Source organism: Typopeltis vanoorti, chromosome 8, assembly GCF_054136105.1.
Source record: "Typopeltis vanoorti isolate ZY-2024b chromosome 8, IOZ_Tvanoo_1.0, whole genome shotgun sequence".
Taxonomy (NCBI): Eukaryota; Metazoa; Arthropoda; class Arachnida; order Uropygi; family Thelyphonidae; genus Typopeltis; species Typopeltis vanoorti.
In genome coordinates, this window is record NC_143556.1 from 62,780,529 (window position 1) to 62,799,284 (window position 18,756).

An 18,756-nucleotide genomic window follows, 5' to 3' on the forward strand; every position below is an offset into this window, starting at 1 on the left:
TGTGATAGGGACACGAATACCGCAGATATTTGCCTGTTAGGAGGGGGGGGGGGGGAACGGTGCACTGACTGTTTTGTACTGTGTCCTTCCGTATGGGTTATCTCCATCGGAGGGATCCGGTTGAATAACTGGGATTTCTTTTTCTCCTTTTAGGTTTCTACCAAATGGATAATCGGATGGAACTGGAGATCAAGACGGAAGCAAAGGATATGATGGAAAATCAATTGTCGTCATCGCCTGGCTAACGCTGTACGGAAATATGTTTCTTACCAGAACTGGAGATGTTTTACAGAAAAGAATTTGAAGATGCTGTACTGCAAAGCTAAAGATAATTTGAGTGGCGTGCTAAAACAATCGACAAGCACTCCTTGGTCGGAAGAACTTTGATCGAATCCCATCAAGATGGGAGGATCATTTTCTGGAGTGCTTTCAACTGAGGCTGAGTTAGTCTCAAATGGTGGTAGCAAGGTTTTTTTTCTTCCGGAAAACCGGTTTTTTTTTTTCTCCCACTAAACCCACGGAAATGACCTCTTCAGTACAGGCATAAAGGGCAGATATAACAGAAAAGAGCTACTGCAAATTTGTGGCCCACGAAGAATGGAGTTTCCTCATTGTCCGTTAGGCAGCTGTTAAGATGAAGAAAAAGGAAGCGAAATTAAACGTTCTTAAAAAGTACAGTGATTGCTTTAATCTTTTAAGATTCATAACTTCCTGATATGTATATGTCTACCAAACTCATGGTGAAAATAAAGTACATTTTCACTTTATTAATAGGTGTTATTAATCTAATCTACTACATTTTGTTGTTTTCTATACGCCCATTACGTACGACGAGTGAATAGAAAAATGTTTATCGAACAAATAATAGTATTTTATATGAATTCAATTAACTTAATTAGCAATCTGTTTTATATGTGGATCACAATATAAGTGCACAAATTCCAAAAGTTTATTTTGTTAATTTAAAAGAAGAGGATTGAGACAAGGTACAGGAGCAAAAACAAATATGTATCTTATTAATAAAAAATTTTAAAATATTAAAAATTAAAACAAAAAAAACATAATAGTAAAATTAAAATAAATAAACAAGAAACTAACTAAATAAATAAAGGAAGAGGCGATTTAAAAGAAAAACTTAATACTTTTTGATAATGTGAGTGAGCAGATTTTTTGGAGGGGAGGTGGGGAAAAGGAATCTTTTAAAGGAATAAGCAGGTTGGAATTGATATAACTAGTATTGCATACAGCAAACTACGTGGGTCGATTATTATTAATTTACTTCTTTATTTTTTTTTCATAATCGCAAAATCACGCGGTTTCATTTGCCATTTTAAATTTCATCATCATCATCATCATTTATTCATTAATGAATAGGGAAATATGCATAGAAATATTCATGTAGCAAAAACTCATGGAGATATAGTCGATTAGATGAAAGTGAGCCAAGTTGCTCTGTTAATTTTGTACCTAAAGATAAATGTCCGATGGTTCTCATCTTCAAAAAGAAGTTTGCTTTTGTATTACTAAAACTGTTTTCTTGATCTTCCTCTTCCTCTGTGTCCAATAGTTGGCCTGCAGAGAGCAAGAACACTGAACGTACGTGAAGGTGCTTGTCTAAGTTGATGTTCCAACTCAGCTGATATGTTTGAACTGTTTTTTTTTATTAAGGATATTTGCTGGCTTTCTTCAAGAATAACAGCATTAGGAATGCGATCTTGCCATCTTGTATATCCTACTTTTGTTAGCAGGCATTTTGTCCCTAAGCTGTTGATGATTTTAACTGCTCGTTGGGTAGCGATATTTCATGTCTGGGCACCATATGCAAATATAGCTTGATTGCTGGTTTTGTACAAACGAATTTTGGTATTTGTAGTGATTATAATACATTTCCAGATATTAGTTAGACTTTTATGGAATTGAGATTTGTGTTTTCTTTTCACTATGTCAGCTATAGTATCGATGTAGCAACCAAGGTACTGAAAATCATTTACTTTTTCAAGAATGTGGTCATTTAGACTAATATTTCCTTCTTTTCTGTTTTTTAGGACTTCAGTTTTACTGCTGTTGACTACCAACCTGATCAGTGCTGCATTTTTACATAAACTATCTGGGTAGCTTGGGCAGTCCGAGTTTAGAATCACCCAGTATAATTTATCCCGCTGAATCATCGACAGTTATTCCGTACCCATTTTATGTGAGGCGGAAGACATAATCAAGGGTAACAATAAAATGATACGGTGAAAAAGAGTCTCCAAGAAGAACTCCAGTGGAAATAAGAAAGCCCTAAGTAGTCATCACTCAAGAGTAATTAACCATTACTCTTGAGTGATAAGGTTTTGCTATCTGCGTTGATTATTTTCAAGGGTGCGTTGTAATAACTGAGAATTTTGAACATCCTTTGTCTATTGATTGAATCGAAGGATTTGGAGAAATCTATGAAGTTTAAGATTGAGGGAAAGTTTTTATCTCTTGATCCTTCTAGCAAGGCAGCGGATGTGCTCAACACTGCTTCTGTTTTTCAAGAAACCTGCTTGAATTTCGAGTAGAAGAGGATTCAATTCGGTTTGGAAGCATCCTGTTATAGATTGTCAATGTGTTAAGAAGCAGTTTGATTCCTTTGTAAATTTCTGGGTTGTTTAGATTGTCTTTTTTCGGGTACTGGTATTACTAGGTCTGCTGTCCATTGTGATGGAATGTAGCTGGACCGGTATTGCAGATATTTAGCAGTTATTTCCAAAACTCTTTTCCTCCATGTTTAATAGCTTCTCCTATTATACTATCCAATCAGGTGCTTTCTCGTTCTTTCGGTTTTTGCAGTTTCAGTTTCAAATGCTTGTACAGTATAATTGTATAATTGTTACACCCAATGAGAAGGTTCTTTTGGATTATTATTTCTGGCAAAGCACCTGTAGTGAAGTTCGCTGATGAGTTATTCTATAGTGGTTCTTCCACACTCAGAGTTCTTCGTTTTTGTTTTTCAGGTTTCTCGTCATTTGTAGCTTTTGTTCTGAGTCTTTTGGGCTTCCTTTCCTTGGCGCATAAGGAATTAGCTAACTGGTACATTTCTCTGGTTTTATGGGTATTTTGATAGAGTTCTAATTTTTGACGTTTAGGTAAATAAAACTTTATAAAGTTTTTTTTAGGACATTTTGCCTCTTTAGCAAAGTGAGGGCATTAGACGGGAAAATATGGATACTAGCGAGTGGTTATTAACTTAAACTTCTCGGGAGTGAGCCGAAGACACAGAAAACTTTTCCATGGCACAGCCTGTTAACACGAATATAATCCGAAACATTCGTTTCAGAAGGTACTGTCCGGAAGATGTGAAGCAGCCCTTTGATTGAAAAGGGATCTCTGTTCGAATCCTGTGTTGAACGCAAATAACTTCGGTATCATACAGAGATGGCAGGGTCTTCCCACACGACTGTAAATAGGCAGGAGCACACGCAGTTAATATATGGAACGAGAACGCGAGATCAGTGTTCTCACATTGTCAGTTCCTTGGGGTGTAATCACAGCTAAAAAAAGCGAAATTTTATTGTATAAAGGAATCATTATTAATACCCTTTATTAGAATAAATGGATTAGGAATGTAATATCAGGAAATATCCCATTGGTGAATCTTAATACGCACTTTAAAAAAAATAAATAAAAAATACTGATTTTAGATTTTTTTTCTTTAATTTTTGACAAAGTATATATATATATATATATAGAGTAATCAAAATTAAAGTATCCCTGTTTAAGGCCTTGTGGAGCGCCATCCAGTGATCCAAATATGCTGCAAAATATTGCAGGAATTTGTGCGTCATTCATAAGCGATATCTGAGGTGGTGGTGGGGGGGGGGGGGAAGGCAGTTTCAAAATTCATCCTCAGGGGCGCTATATGGTATACCGAATGTAGATGTAGTAATTTTTCTGCGTGTGTGAGAAGGAGAAAAGCGACACAAGCAAAAATAACACATTTTTATTTACTTCTATTATGCATTCGCGGGGCTGTACTGTTCAATGTGCTGCCCTTCCCGATATGCCACAAATTTCATCTTTTGCACAGTATATTCAATGACAGAACGCAGTTGGTCGTGACTGATGTTGTCCACATGCTGCGTTGTGCTGTCTTTTAGCGCTGGTAAGTTATCAGGATGATCCCGATAAACCCTGTCTTTGAGAAATCCTCCAGAGCCAGAAGTCACAGGGGATCAGATCAGTGAATGAGGTGAACATACAATGGGAAAGAGGACGGTTGATCACTCTGACTTCCGTGAAATGTTCGCGAAGAACCTCTGTACGGATCGATTGATGTGTGGAGGGGCCCATCCTGCATGAAAATGACTGAATCCATGCACAGATGCTGCTGCTGCTGCAGCTGTGGCACAACAAAATTGTTTATCATATCGTGATGCCTCTCGGTAGTAACTGAGCAAGCCACAGAACCCGACTGGCGAATGTCCTCAAAAAAGAATGGTCCAATGATAAACGTGATAAATGGTTAGTTTTGACTCGGAGAAGCAAGTCAAAACTAATCGAGTTCCAGAAATAGTAAAATAGCCGAGACATAGAATCCCTAGTTTGTACTTTCATGGAATTTAATTTTATACTGGAACTCTTTGCAGAGGGGTGAGGGAAGAAAAATCAGACAACAATGGCCATTTTTATTCTACTGATTTAGTTCATAACACACACACACACACACACACACACACACACACACACACACACACACACACACACACACACACACACACACACACACACACACACACACACACACACACACACACACACACAGAGAGAGAGAGAGAGAGAGAAGAGTAATGAGTAAACCTGCGTTCGTCTATTCATTCAGCAACTCAATCAAAATTGAACAGTTTGAGATGTTTTGAAGTAGTGAATCAAAATCGGAGAGAGAGAGAGAGAGAGAGAGACGATGTGTTTCGTATTTCATATTGTCGTGCGATATTGTTGTATATTTTGTATTTGTTTCGTGTTGTATGATATTTATTAATTCATATACAGCCATGATTGCGTATGTTTCTTCTATTTTAAATAATAATACAATAAGCAAAACTGCTATTATGAGCAGTACCTGACCGACCCTTTGATTTTTTTATATTTATATTTTTTTCAATTTTCATTTATAACTTATAAATCTACAATAAACAATCTACAGATAAACTCACATACCTTTTCCGGTGAGCACATCCATGGCCCTGTACTTAAAAGACTTCACAGGGGATCGTGAGATGCTGCACCCTGATTTTTGTTTTGTGAGCCTTCCTATAACAGGTAATCCCATACCTCGTCTTCTGTTTTCTTCCAGCAGCTGTAGATCGCTTTCTGTATAAGTGGACTCGTAACTGGAGGCATTTTCGTCATCGTCGTCCGCATCCACAACTACTGCATTGTCGTCTGAGGTTGGTGTTTTTTCCCATCCATCCGGAGAATGCCTACTCGGAAGGCTTTCATTCCTGGAGTTCGACGTGGGTAATGAACCAGAATCCGCACTTATATTAGAGCCTTCATCTTGGGGAGGACAGCTCAATAACTGAGCAATTCTTTTACTCACTTCTTCTGCACGCAATCGGGTGATGCTTTGCCACCTTCTAGTTTGTAACTGGGCGTCTGAGGATGACTGAGTGGTGTGGTCCATGCGATCACATAAATTTGGTAGTGAATTTGAATGAGGCAGCGATACTATTTTATTTTTAGACACTATTGGGTCTGAAATCACTCGAGTCTTATCGGTACTTACTGTTGGATAATTGCCCACAGTTTCTATGGAAGAAATCTTAAACGAAGATGTCGCATCATCTTTTATTCCAGAATCTTCCGAAACAGCTGCATCTGACTCACCACTTCTATCATGAATCAACTTCTGAAATGCCTCTATAAGTAGATTATTATGTGCAGGATCAAAGTTTAATACTTTCCCGACAGATGGCAGTACTGCTGAACATGTTTTCAGCGGAGTACCCGTGAGAGTATTCGACTTCTCCAAATACATTGAGTTCTCCTTTCTTTCTCCGGATCCAACATTATAGACATGGAGATTAACGTACACTGGGGTGTCCACAGTTGATTTTTCCCGCAAATGCGATGATTCATGGACTTCCTTTACAGGAGTCTTTAATACAGGTATAGTATTTAAATTTAGAAATTGCTGAATGCTTTGCTTGACTGCCCGCTCTACAATTGTGCTGATGTTTTCATTGCCGTAAATATTTTCATTTTGGCACTTGATGTCAGCCGTTTGTGTTTGGTCCTGTACGTTATTTTGTACTGTTCGTTGCATTTGTCTACTATCATCACCTAAGGACTCACATTCGTACCACACGTCACCGGCACAATGTTCAGATGTTAATATTTGGCCATTTCCTTCTTTCGATTGTAGTCGTGCATTGCTATTTAAAAGTTTTTCTGAAATAACACTTTCCGTACGACTTTCGCGGCTTTTGCTTCTGTTCCGAAGACTTTTTCGCTGGGCCATTCTGACATCGTTTTTGTCTGGCTCATTGAAGAAATAACACGACGAACGGGATGCCGTTCTGTGGTCTCTTTGTTTTCTCAAGACTACAGATTTGCAGTCATTACAGCTACAATTTAAACTGCATTCGTCATCAGCCATAGTGGACTTGCAGTCATCTTCCTTCATCCATTGGAAATATTTCCAGCTCTTTGGTAGGGTTCGTCCATAACCCTTTCCAGGAGAAGATGTTTTCATTGTTTCTGTATCTCCAGTCGAGCATTTCTCATTATTTTCTGAATCGGGCCGAACTCGATTTCTAATCGAGTTTCTGTTGATAATATTCTGTTTAGGTTCGTATTTACGAAGAAAGGAAATTTTGGGATGTTGCACTTCTTGTACATTCCTCAGACTATGCCGCTGAATTTCTGGGCCAAATGACCATACGCGTTGAGGAAAATCATCTAAATGACTTGTACGTTTACTGACGACTCCAGATGCATAAACTTCTTGAGTTTTAGTTATAGGCTTAAACTGCTCCCTGAGTGGTTCTCCGATGATTACATGTGAACCAGAATGACGACTTCCAACACTTTGAGAATGATCACTACTTGAACCGCTTGATTTAGACTCACGAGATGATTTATAAGCAACTACTAATGGATCAGGCATAATTGCCGACATTGACATTAATGGAAACGATTGACGTTTATCCTTTAGACTGATTCTTGTTGAAGTTCTAGGAAACAGTTTTGGAAATCCTGCTGAAGGTTGATGTCGAAGGTGCACCTTGTTTTCACAGGAGTCATGATGGTGCTGATATTTGGGACAGTCAGTGATATCATTTTTCTGAGTTTTCTCCACATCCTTTAATGTAGGCCTCAAAATAGATTTTGTTTTTGCAGCTGGATTCACTAAATTTTCCTTGTTTTCAAGGTCATGCTTCGAAAGAACGGAATTTGGTTTCGAAAATACCCGAGGATATCCACTATCGTTGTCGACTGCAGCAAAGTGGACTTTGCGAGTATCGCGAAAGTCTAGCAAAAATTTATTAGGAACTGTGTCATGGTCGAGGTGAGACTTAGCAGATTTCTCTTTTGCACGTCGAGTCATACAAACAGTATTACTGGAAGAGCAGAAGGCAACTGAGTTAAGAGAATTAGTAACCTCATTTGAGAGAAAAGCAGCAGGCTCCATGCTGGTCCCAATAGATCGTTTCCCAGCATTGCTATTATGTGTGGAAGAATTATGGTGTGTGCTTTTACTATCTGATGATGCAGGAAGGCTATTTCTTCGTGATAAGACAGGTAGTTTAAGCCAAAAGGGAAATTTTGTCTTCTTCGTAGACACTTTGTTTGAAGTAGTCTCCATGTTATATATTCTCTTAACTATGACATCCTAAGACAAGAATACGTAATAATTAGTGTGATGTTTTAGAATCTTTTTATGCACTAAAGTATTTTATATTCTATTCCTGTTGGAACAGAAATGTCATGCAGGAATAAATAAACATAAATATGCAGACTAATTTTAAAAAGACTTCGACAGTTTTAAAATTTTATTGTATGTAACCTAAACTAGAGATACGATTTTCAAGACTGCAAGGTTTCTTTTGTAACTCACAAAGATACTAACCTACCAACCTAACCAATAAGCTTTTAATGTGGACTCCGTGTTATCACGGAGTCCACATTAAAGTCCTCACCACATCCAAACGGTATGTAAACTCGTTACATTTTTATTTTTTTTAAAAAATACACTGCTCAAAACACTTAGAGGACATTTTGGTTTTCCTGTAAATTATAAAGTTATAAAAATAATTTACAAATATAATACATTTATTTTAAAATATTCTTAATATACAACAGTGTAGAACATACAACTGCGTACAAAATCATGTTAAGACTTGTCGAAACGTGTCTTAGCCATATTAGCATGTGGGGGGTATAAAATCATGGCTTGTTGCGCTTCCACAGTGGATAATTATCACTTCAATTGTAAACTTGTCACCTACCACCCATTATTTTGTTAAAAATGGCAAAGCAACATATCCCGGAATCCATGGCATGGAGAGCCATTGGTCAATTAGAAGCTGGACAAACGCAGCACGTTGTCGCTAAGCGTGTCGTGTGTCTTGAAGCATAATTTTGCGACTTTGAAATCGCTTTCTGGAGACGGAAAATGTTTGAAATGATCTTCATGCCATAGGTTTATATGCTCGAAGACCAATGGTTTGCATTCCACTTACTGAAAATCACAAATGAGCCCGAAGAATTTGGGCACAGGAAACACCGCAATTGAACAAATGAGGATTGGGCTCGTGTACTTTTTAGTGACGAGTCCAGGTTCAGTCTGCAACTAGATAACCGACGTATCTTGATATGGTATGAAATCGGAACAAGAAATAATCCATAATTTGTTCGTGAAAGACCCCAACATCAAGGTGGGAGTTTGGTGGTATGGGCTGGAATGAGTATAGGTGGCCATACTGATCTCTGTTTTATCAGAAATGGGTTCCTTAACAGCTGAAAGGTATCGCGATGAGATTTTGAAACCTATAGTTTGGTTTGTCCATATGCTGCTGGAATTGGCCAAGAATTCATTTTTATGGATGACAATGCTCGTCCACACCGTGCAAATTTAGTACAAAAGTGGTTTGAGGAAGAAGGTATTGAATGAATGAACGAATGAACAAGCCTGCCTGTTCACCAGATTGTAATCCAATCAGACATGTCTGTCTGGGATGCATTAGGTAGGCGCGTTTCTGCTCCACTGGTGCCACCACAATCGCTTCAAGAGCTCGAAATTGCTCTCACAGAAGAGTGGGGAAATATTCCACAAGAACTGTTTGATCATCTTATTTGGTCCATGCAATCAAGATGTGCCGCTGTTTTGGCTGTTGATGGAGACCACGCCCTATTAAAAATTAACAAAAGCGTTTTTGGCAATTCTTCTTAAAATTATTTCACGCTAAAATGCACAATTTGTTAAATTTGTAATAAATATCGATTATTTAAATAATATCTCATTAATTACACCCTATCCACAAGTAAGAAATATTTATTTATGTATAACGTACCCAATAGTTATAATTATCCGACAGAAACTAAAATATCCCTAATTGTTTTGAGCAGTGTACTTCCGCCAATCGATTCTACAGGCTTGTCGAGTCCGTTTTAATTTCTTGATTTTCATGACCACACTGGAAAATTTTCACTGGAATCCTGTTATTGCATTGTGGCAATGGGGTGGTGTTCCATCTTGTTTAAAAAATCTAATTTTCTCCGAAATCTTCGTTGAAACATTAACTATTCTTAAGTTCTTGAGTATATATCAAAGTAATTAATGCCGGCTACTTTGTTACTTTTCTCCCTCCAACAAAGGAAAAAAAGACAGTGACTCTTGTTGAACACGGTTCAGAAACACGAACGTTCAACTGAGTGAGAGCATTTTCCGTTTCCTAGCATTGTGACGATGCACACACAAATATATACAGGGCTTGGAAAATTTCATTAGAGGACATATTGCAAAAGCTCATAGGATTACTTAAATGTTATGTGGGAAGCAAGATAGGGAAGCTATTTTGCTTCTTCATATGGCTATGATTTTGCAGCGTCATGACTAGTGTGATGAGATTTTGTCATCTGGATTTGTTGGGGATTGAGAGATGGTGGAGGGGATTCAGAGACGAGTGACCAAGTCTGTGGACTGTTCCATATGAAGATAAGGTATGGGATTGCAAAGGCTAATTGATAGGAAGGAAAGAGTGGACAAGATAGAGACATAAAAGTTGCTAAAGGAGTTCTATAAGATTGACACAAAAATATTTTAATAGATGACGAGTAGAGAGAGAGAGAGAGAGAGAACTAGGGGTCATCCTTGCAGGTCGTGTGGGAGCGTGGTTAGTAAGGATATGCGGACTATATTTTTTACTTGAAGAATGGTGAATGATTGGAATGCATTACCAGAGGCAGTCGTAAGTCTAGTGAATGAGTTTAACACATGGTATGATAGGTGTTATGCGAATAGCAGTTAATGTAGGTCTCCCACGATGAATCTTCTGACTAAATGGAGATATTGTATAGTAGAAGATACTATAAATAAAAGATACAAACATCTAATAGTAGTAGTAGTAGTAGTAGTAGTAAAAATGATAATAATAATAATAATAATAATAATAATAATAATAATAATAATAATAATAATAAATGAGTTACTATTTCCAAAACTGTACGACTGGTTTTTGTTTGTCGTTCAGGCTGCAAACAATATTTGATATAATTTGAGATCCTACGTGTTCTATGAATAAATCCTGCTTATATTTTTTACTTTATAAAATTTTAAAACTTTTATTTTAATGTACCGTACAATATTTCTGAAGTCAGTTTTTTTTTTTTTTTTTCCCACATTGAGTTAACGCGTGACTTGACCACCCTCGGAAGGCATTAGGATAGATAGTCAACACGCCCCCACTATCTCAAGGCTGTAACTATTCACCTACCCTTAGCATTAAGGCTCTCAGAAGTACTCCTTCCCTCCCTCCCCTACTCCAACACCGATCTGCAAATTCTTTCTTGCGGCCTTGAGGGTGGTAACCGAAAACACGTCTTAGCGGTCACATGCGGTCATTGAGAGAGAGAGAGAGAGAGAGAGAGAGAGGCGGATACGTGAAACCGTTGCAGTAGTAAGTTTTCGAAAGCTCATATAACGGCCGGATTTGAAGGACACGCAAGAATCACAAGTTGTAACTCCATATGTGTTAGGTCGGCATCTCTAGAAGACTTGGGCACACTGATGAGAGATCACAAGCTATTACGAAGAGGAATAATAAATATTTATTCTTTCTTTCAATATATATATATATATTTCATTTCTAATACGAAGTCATCTCAGAAATAATACGAACTGAATTGTGATAACTTTAATTTTTTAATATGAGATGGCAGCATAAGCATGACTGAAATCATTACTTAGCATTAGCGTTTATGTATACAGGTAACTCTCGTTATCCGCATTTTCGCATATACACGGTTTCATTATTACGCTACATAAGGACTATCCTTGTTTTCTATCAAAGGTGTGAAAGCTTTCGCTCATGCGCTTTGTTTCTTACCCCCCCCCCCATCCGCTGTTTTCAGTGGCTTAGTGTCCATTTGTAGACACTAAGAGTCCCTACTGCCTCACTGGTTTATGCAGTATTGTCTTTATCGGTAATTAATGTGTCCTTTGAGGAAGATTGGCCGATTGGTAGAGCCTCTGTTACTAATGGCTCATGCAAAAAGTTAAGCAAGTTTGAGCGCAGTTAGTAGTTGGAAGGAGTTCAATCATTCGATGCTGTTGGCACATTCTCCCTCGATGAGTATTTGCACTCCCTGGAGGTGTCACATAATAATAATAATAATAATAATAATAATAATAATAATAAAGATGTCCGGCAAGGGGAAAACAAAGGACAGTAAGGATGAAAAGAAGAATGTGAATTAAGACCAAGTGAAGAAAAGGCTTAGGAAATCCTATTATTCAGCAGTGAAGCTAGAAATTCTGAATCGGTTTGATAGCGGTGAAAGCAGCATTGACATTCAAAGAGCCACTGGATTGAGTGATGCTACAGTGATATTGGCTGATGCTATTCGCATGAGCGCTCAAATTGTCCAAAAATCTCAGCGTGACCAGAGTAACGAAATCTGGATGTTATGCAATTTATAAAATGGAAAGGATGCTGGCTATATGGATCCAACATCAGAACTAGCAGAACATGCTCTTGCCTGCGAAAGATGAAAAGCAACCAGCAGTTTTTGCTAGACGTTGTGGGTGGTTCGACCGCTATAAGAGTCGTTATGAGTGCACATTCTCAACATGCCCGGCGAGTCTCCGGTTGCATATAACTTGAGAGGGATAGATACGGCAGTGCTGGGATCATGGTGGGAAGGCATTATGCTTAATCGACGCACCGAGCCTTCAGGCCAGTTTGCCTGTTTTGCCGGGTGAAATTCCGAGTGTCAGGATTTCAAAGGAGATTCGAAGCGAGGTCTTCCTAATCAAAGGGCACTGTCATTACCCTAAAGCATAGTTAGTGTCAAATACTAAAGATAATCTATGGAAGATTATTAACTACAGAACTATGGAAGCTCTTAACAGGAAGTAGTTTCAAGCAAAGTGATGTTGGTGAATTCCAAAATAGGAAATTGGAAAATGCGACTAACTGCGCCTGTGTTGGAGAAGAAAACATTTTCAAGTCATTATAAAATAGGGCAACAAATATAAAGAAAGCAGATAATCTAGTTCTTGTTAGAAACAAATATTTGTAGTTGGAATTTAATCCCAGACATATAGAAATAATTTGAAATATGGAAAAAAATGACAGTATAATAAAAATGATAAGCACTTTAGTGATTTTTGCTGTGGAATACGGACGACTCGTTGCTAATTCCATGTTCTAAAATAAAAATTTGCATAAAATCACACAAACGAAACAAAAAACAAACAAAAAAAAAAGCGTTATAAATGTAAATCCGTGGCAGTTTTTATTTTCTCCATGGAATAAGCAGGAGCCAGCCTCCACCTTTCATCATATAGTCAGTTCAGAAGAAAGGCGATGTTTCTAATTCTGACTTGTATTTATTTGTATGCATTGTGTTCTATACGGCCGATTTTGTTGAGTTGCGAATATAAATTTCTTCCAGAAGGGGAGATATTTGTCTGCACCAAAGATTAATTAACTTTCGAATTCGCTTTTTTTTTTTTTTTTTTTTTAATAAAATGTTCCTATAGTCAGTGATTACAATTGAACCTGCAAGTCGTTCCTTTTCATGCCTAGCGTCGCGGAAGTTGCTACATGCATTACGCAAGCACTTGAAAAATAAATAAATAAATAAAACAGTGATCACATTATCGTTGATAGCGATATCTACAGACTGATCCAAGGTACAAGAGATGACATGAGACAGGAAATGATTGCCCTGTGGTTTGAGCTGGATAAAAATGTGCGTGCACGGAAAATAAAAATGCTCAACAATTTCCAGATTCATAATAATAAATAGCTTGAAGTCTAGTTAATTTTCATACGCTATTTCTTCACATAATCTCCTTTTCTTTTTTAATACGTTTCATTAAAATTTTAAGAAAAAATAATTATGAAAGAAAAATTAAAATTTCATTAAAATTTTAGGAAAAAAAATTAAAATTTTATTAAGATATAAAAAAAAAATTTTCATACATGTGTTCGTACATACATACAATTCTACCCATCAAACTCATGGATCCAAGAGCCTGTCTCTCAAACCAGTTTGAGAGAAACTAGAATAAAGTATACTTCATAGAGATATAGTGAATACATTCGTTGGTTTGGTGGGCGGGGAATTTCGGTGGTTAAAGGAGACGTCAGTAAATGCAAAAAGGAATACATGCTTTTCGTTAGTGGTAGCCCTTACGCCATGAATTTTCTTCATGTCAGGAACACTGAATCTCAGTACAATTATAAGTGCTATCTGTGGAGTTATGATATAGAAACGTTCCTTAAGATGAACGCTTTGTGAACTTATAAATCCAAAGATTACGTCTTCACCACGCAAGTAATAACTCAAAGAATCTCTGATCAAAATACGTAAATCATACTGTAAGGTATTCGTCATTCTAGTTTTCTCTCTCTCTCTCTGTCGGTCTTTTGAAGAGAAGGAATAGAACACTGTTATATTATTATTATTATTATTACCAGTTACCAGTTTATATGGATAAGAGACAGCAAAATATTCCTTAGAAAGACACAAGACGCAAAACCAATCGAAATAAAATCCGTAGATGACCTCAACAGGCTGTCACACTGAAAGGAATATTGACAACTCGTAAAGAAGGACCAGCACCCCAACCAACATGAATGCACACCATCAAGTAGACGTAATCACCCCGGAACATGATAATTGCCACATTCTGAAATCAATATCAGAATGGAAACAACTGACAATCCCCAAAAAAGGACTATCTATTCTCCACATCAACATCAGAAGCATTCAAAAATACTGGCTGACTCTGCAAGCTTATCTGAAGGAAGATATAGACGAAATAGACATTTTAATACTGACTGAAGTATCTACGACAAACGAAGAAGCATCCTCCTACCAAATGCCACACTTCCAACAACACAAACACTGCAGACAAACAAAACGAGGCGATGGTATAATAATATTTACCAAACATAAACTAGAAGTAACAGAAATAAACTATAAATTAGAATACGCAGAAAACATATGCATCGAAATTAAAAACATCAAACAAGAAAACTCCCTGATATTAAACGCAATATACAGACCACCCAACTTAAGCACCACAAAATTCCTAGAAGAACTAAACAGATGGCTTTCAGCCACGAAAGTAGGCACCTCAAAATACTTGATAATAATAGGAGACATTAATATAAACATTAGGAACATAAATAACAACACAGAACAATACCTAGACCTATTATCGGCATATAACATAACCCCATCCATACAGTCGTATACACGAGAAGAGATAGTCGGAAACACAACAACCTCAACCTGCATTGATCATATAAATATAAGGGCCCCTCCAAACAGCCACACAGCAGCCGTCATAACATGCAAACTAGCAGACCATTATTTCACAGCATTGCAGTTACACACTGAACCAGAACCCATAAAAATCACTGAGACTACAAAACAGTATCATAGCATTGTAAACGAAGCAATAGTGAACGATGAAATCAGAAAAACAGACTGGATGCAGATAGCATCTTTAGACTCTGCTGAAGCTGTATATAATAATCTTAAACTTGCATTTAACAAAATATATAACAAAGCATTAACAAAAATAAAAATACGCTCCCAAACGAAACAAAATCCATGGATAACAGACATACAAAGAAAAGATGCCCTATGGAAACAACTTAAGAAGTCGCCGAACAATATCGCTTTAAAAGCTGAATACAAAAGAAAACGGAATCTCCTAACAACCCAGATTCGAACGGCAAAAAGAAACTATTACAGCAACAAATTAACAACAGCACAGAATGACATAAAGGAAACCTGGCATCTGATTAATGAAATGCTGGACAATATACACAGAACCACTGCCTCAGAAACAATAAAACACAGCTTTGCCTGCGACCCCAAATCCCTCAAACAGTTAGCAAACAACTTTAATCAGCACTTCGTGAACTCTGTCCAAAAGCTACAAGAAACAACCTTTCCTCACACAAACACTAGGTCCACGAGCAACCCAGTCGATGTGGTTCCCCACAGTAACAAAAGAACTATCACTGGCACTTCAACAAATTAATCCTAACAAAGGACCGGGGATAGACGGAATCAGACCAAAAGACATCAAGAAACACTCAACCGACCTACTTCCAGTTATACAAAAACTGTTAAATAAAATCTTCGAAACGGGACACATACCTGAAACACTGAAGACTGCATTAATCACACTGATACGCAAACAGGGAAAAAGAAACATAATAAGTAATTACAGACCTATCGCCACGCTGCCTGTAATCAACCAAATCATGGAGCGCATTGTACATCAGAAACTCTCCACATACGTTGAAAAATTTCAAATCATACCCAAAACACAATACGGCTTTCAAAAAAAATAAAGGAACAGCAACACTCCTGGAAGATTTCACAGATCTAATAAACGCTGCATTGGATAAAAACAGAATAACATTAGTGGTATTCATTGACCTAAGAAAAGCATTCGACATACTAACACATAAAACCTTGTTAACGAAACTTACCCATATCGGAATTGGAGGTCGTCTACTCTAGTGGTTTAAAGCATACACGAAAAACAGAAAGCACATCACACGTATAGGATCAGCACACAGCAAAGAGGTACATGTAACCTGTGGAGTACCGCCAGGAGCTGTCCTATCTCCCATTCTATTTAATATATACACACACGACATAAGCCAACTCCCCCTAAAAAATAAAATCTTCCAGTATGCAGACGACACTGCCATAGTATCCATTCACAACACTGCAAATATCGCTTACAAAAATATGCAACACGACATCAATCAAATCACTAACTGGTTAACCGAAAACGGCATATATATAAACCCTGGAAAAACAAAGCTAATAATATTCAAAAACCCCCAAACCCTGCCCATAGAAACTAAATAAATATCTCACTATCAAACATTCATCCTCCTATACACAAAGTGCAGAACCTAAAATCACAACCATCACACAGGTGAAAACAACACGCTACCTTGGACTTCACTTCGATGCTGATCAAAGTTGGAATAGCCATACAAACTACCTACATACCAAGCTTAGGATAATAGCAAGCAAACTATACAGATTAAAAGACATTGCCCCAACCCACATAAAAATACTAATCTATAAAGCATTATGTGAAAACATTTTAAGATATGCAATCACATCATACGCATTCTGCGCAGACTACAGACTTAACAGGCTACAATGGTTGCAAGATAAAATGATAAAACTGATATTCTGGGAACAACCCACTCTTATGCAGGAAGCACGGACAAAACACAAAATATTTAAGGTGAAACACTTACGCCACTACACAGTCATGTTAAAACACTACTACAGCCCAACATATAGAGTAACCAGAACAACATATCAAATAACAAGACCACAGTCAACAAACTACATAACATATAAGTACAACAATCACTACAGCAAAGCCACCCGAAACTTCTACGTACCTGACATGATAAACAAACTGTCGTTTGACAACAGAAACCTAGGAACATACAGAGAGCTGAAACAGGCACTATATAAATATTATAGCGAGAATGAAAATTAGAGCAATTCCTGTTTCTCTCTCCCCCACCACACATACACACACACAAACCTATGACACCCCCCCCTCTCAAAAACTATCACTACAAGAACACAAAGAAACAAACACACCATGTCTAAATCCAACCCTATTTGCACAAAAAAAAAAAGTTAAACTGTAATAGCAGTCGAAGTCTTCCAAGCACATACCAACAAACAGTAAAATCAACACCTGGCTTGTGACCAGTATAGGAACACAACCATGAAACCACCACCCTCTGTCATCTATTATCTTCCTCAGATAAGCTCTGCTAAGCTTCGAGGAAGAAAATTACTAACTTGCAAGTATCTGTTATACACACTTGTAATGCGTTATAAATATTATATACTGTATATATAATTACTACAGCAACTATGTATGCAATTCATCTGAGACATAAAAAAAAATTCTGTATAATCCTTATTGTAAATACTGTAAATATTATTATTGTATGTAACTTATACTGAGACATAATAAAATGTTTTAAAAAAAAAATTATTATTATTATTACGTGACACCTCCAAGAAGTTCGAGGACTCATCACCGTAGGGCATTTTATCCACTCCACTATAAACACCTCACCGTCTTCCCTACTACTTAATTCTCCCACTACACACAAATACCACCAACGCCATCTATCATCTATCATCACCAACACTGCGTTTGTTCGGATGGCCGATTTACCTGTATACACAAAATGAAAAAACCGAGTTCCCGTCAGAAAAAACTCCGCTACCTCCGTATCAAATCGGCTAACCGACATGGATGAAAAATAATAATAATAATAATAATAATAATAATAATAAATAAAATACTTGCTTCCAAACCAAAACATCTGCTGTGTTCGAATGGAACCACTATAAGATCAGTATTGCGATTGATTTCATCCTGATCTCAAAAAGTAATAAATAATTAATAACCGTTATTCTTTTTAATGACTCGTTGTGGCCATGCAACAAAATTTAAATCGATTTATATCATAGTTTTGGTTTTTGCTTTATGAAACTTTCTGCAATAGGGAATTTTCATCCCCTCCCCCTTCTAGCCGGCTTGGTTGGCCGAGTGGTTAGCGTATCCGCTCTCTAGCCAAAGGGCTGCGGGTTCGAATCCCACCGTGGGCATAGATTTTTGGGATTATCTGTGGAAATACTAGTGGTAATGATGGTTGGCGGTAGATGGCGTTGGTGAAGATGATGAAGGTAGTTGGGGTTGGTGGAGTGGTGAAGACAGAAAGTTGTAGAGTAGATGCCCTTCCTCGATGAGTCTTTCGACTCCCTGGAGGTGCTATGTAATAATAATAATTATCATAAACTTGTTATGTGTTACGTAAGTCGAGAATCACATTTAAGGAGCAGATATACTTTATTTTCTTCGCGACGTTTAGACCTAGGTTTGAATCCTACTGGGATTTTCGAAGGCCTTATAACGTTATAAGGACTTTGCAAGTGGAGGTGAGTTAGCCGTCTCTTAAGAGGTTGAAACTT

At 37.4% G+C, this 18,756-nt stretch overlaps 1 protein-coding gene across 1 annotated transcript in view; it reads right to left on the bottom strand.

The window, feature by feature from the left end:
• LOC150104045 (uncharacterized) overlaps positions 1 to 5,694 on the bottom strand; it is a 40,314-nt gene extending 34,620 nt beyond the window's left edge. The window contains exon 1 of the mRNA XM_090397012.1: positions 5,185 to 5,694. Within this exon, the coding sequence (XP_090253138.1) occupies positions 5,185 to 5,650 (466 nt within the window). The 5' untranslated portion in view covers positions 5,651 to 5,694. The remainder of the gene's footprint in view (positions 1 to 5,184) is intronic.
• Between the last annotated feature and the right edge of the window lie 13,062 nt (positions 5,695 to 18,756).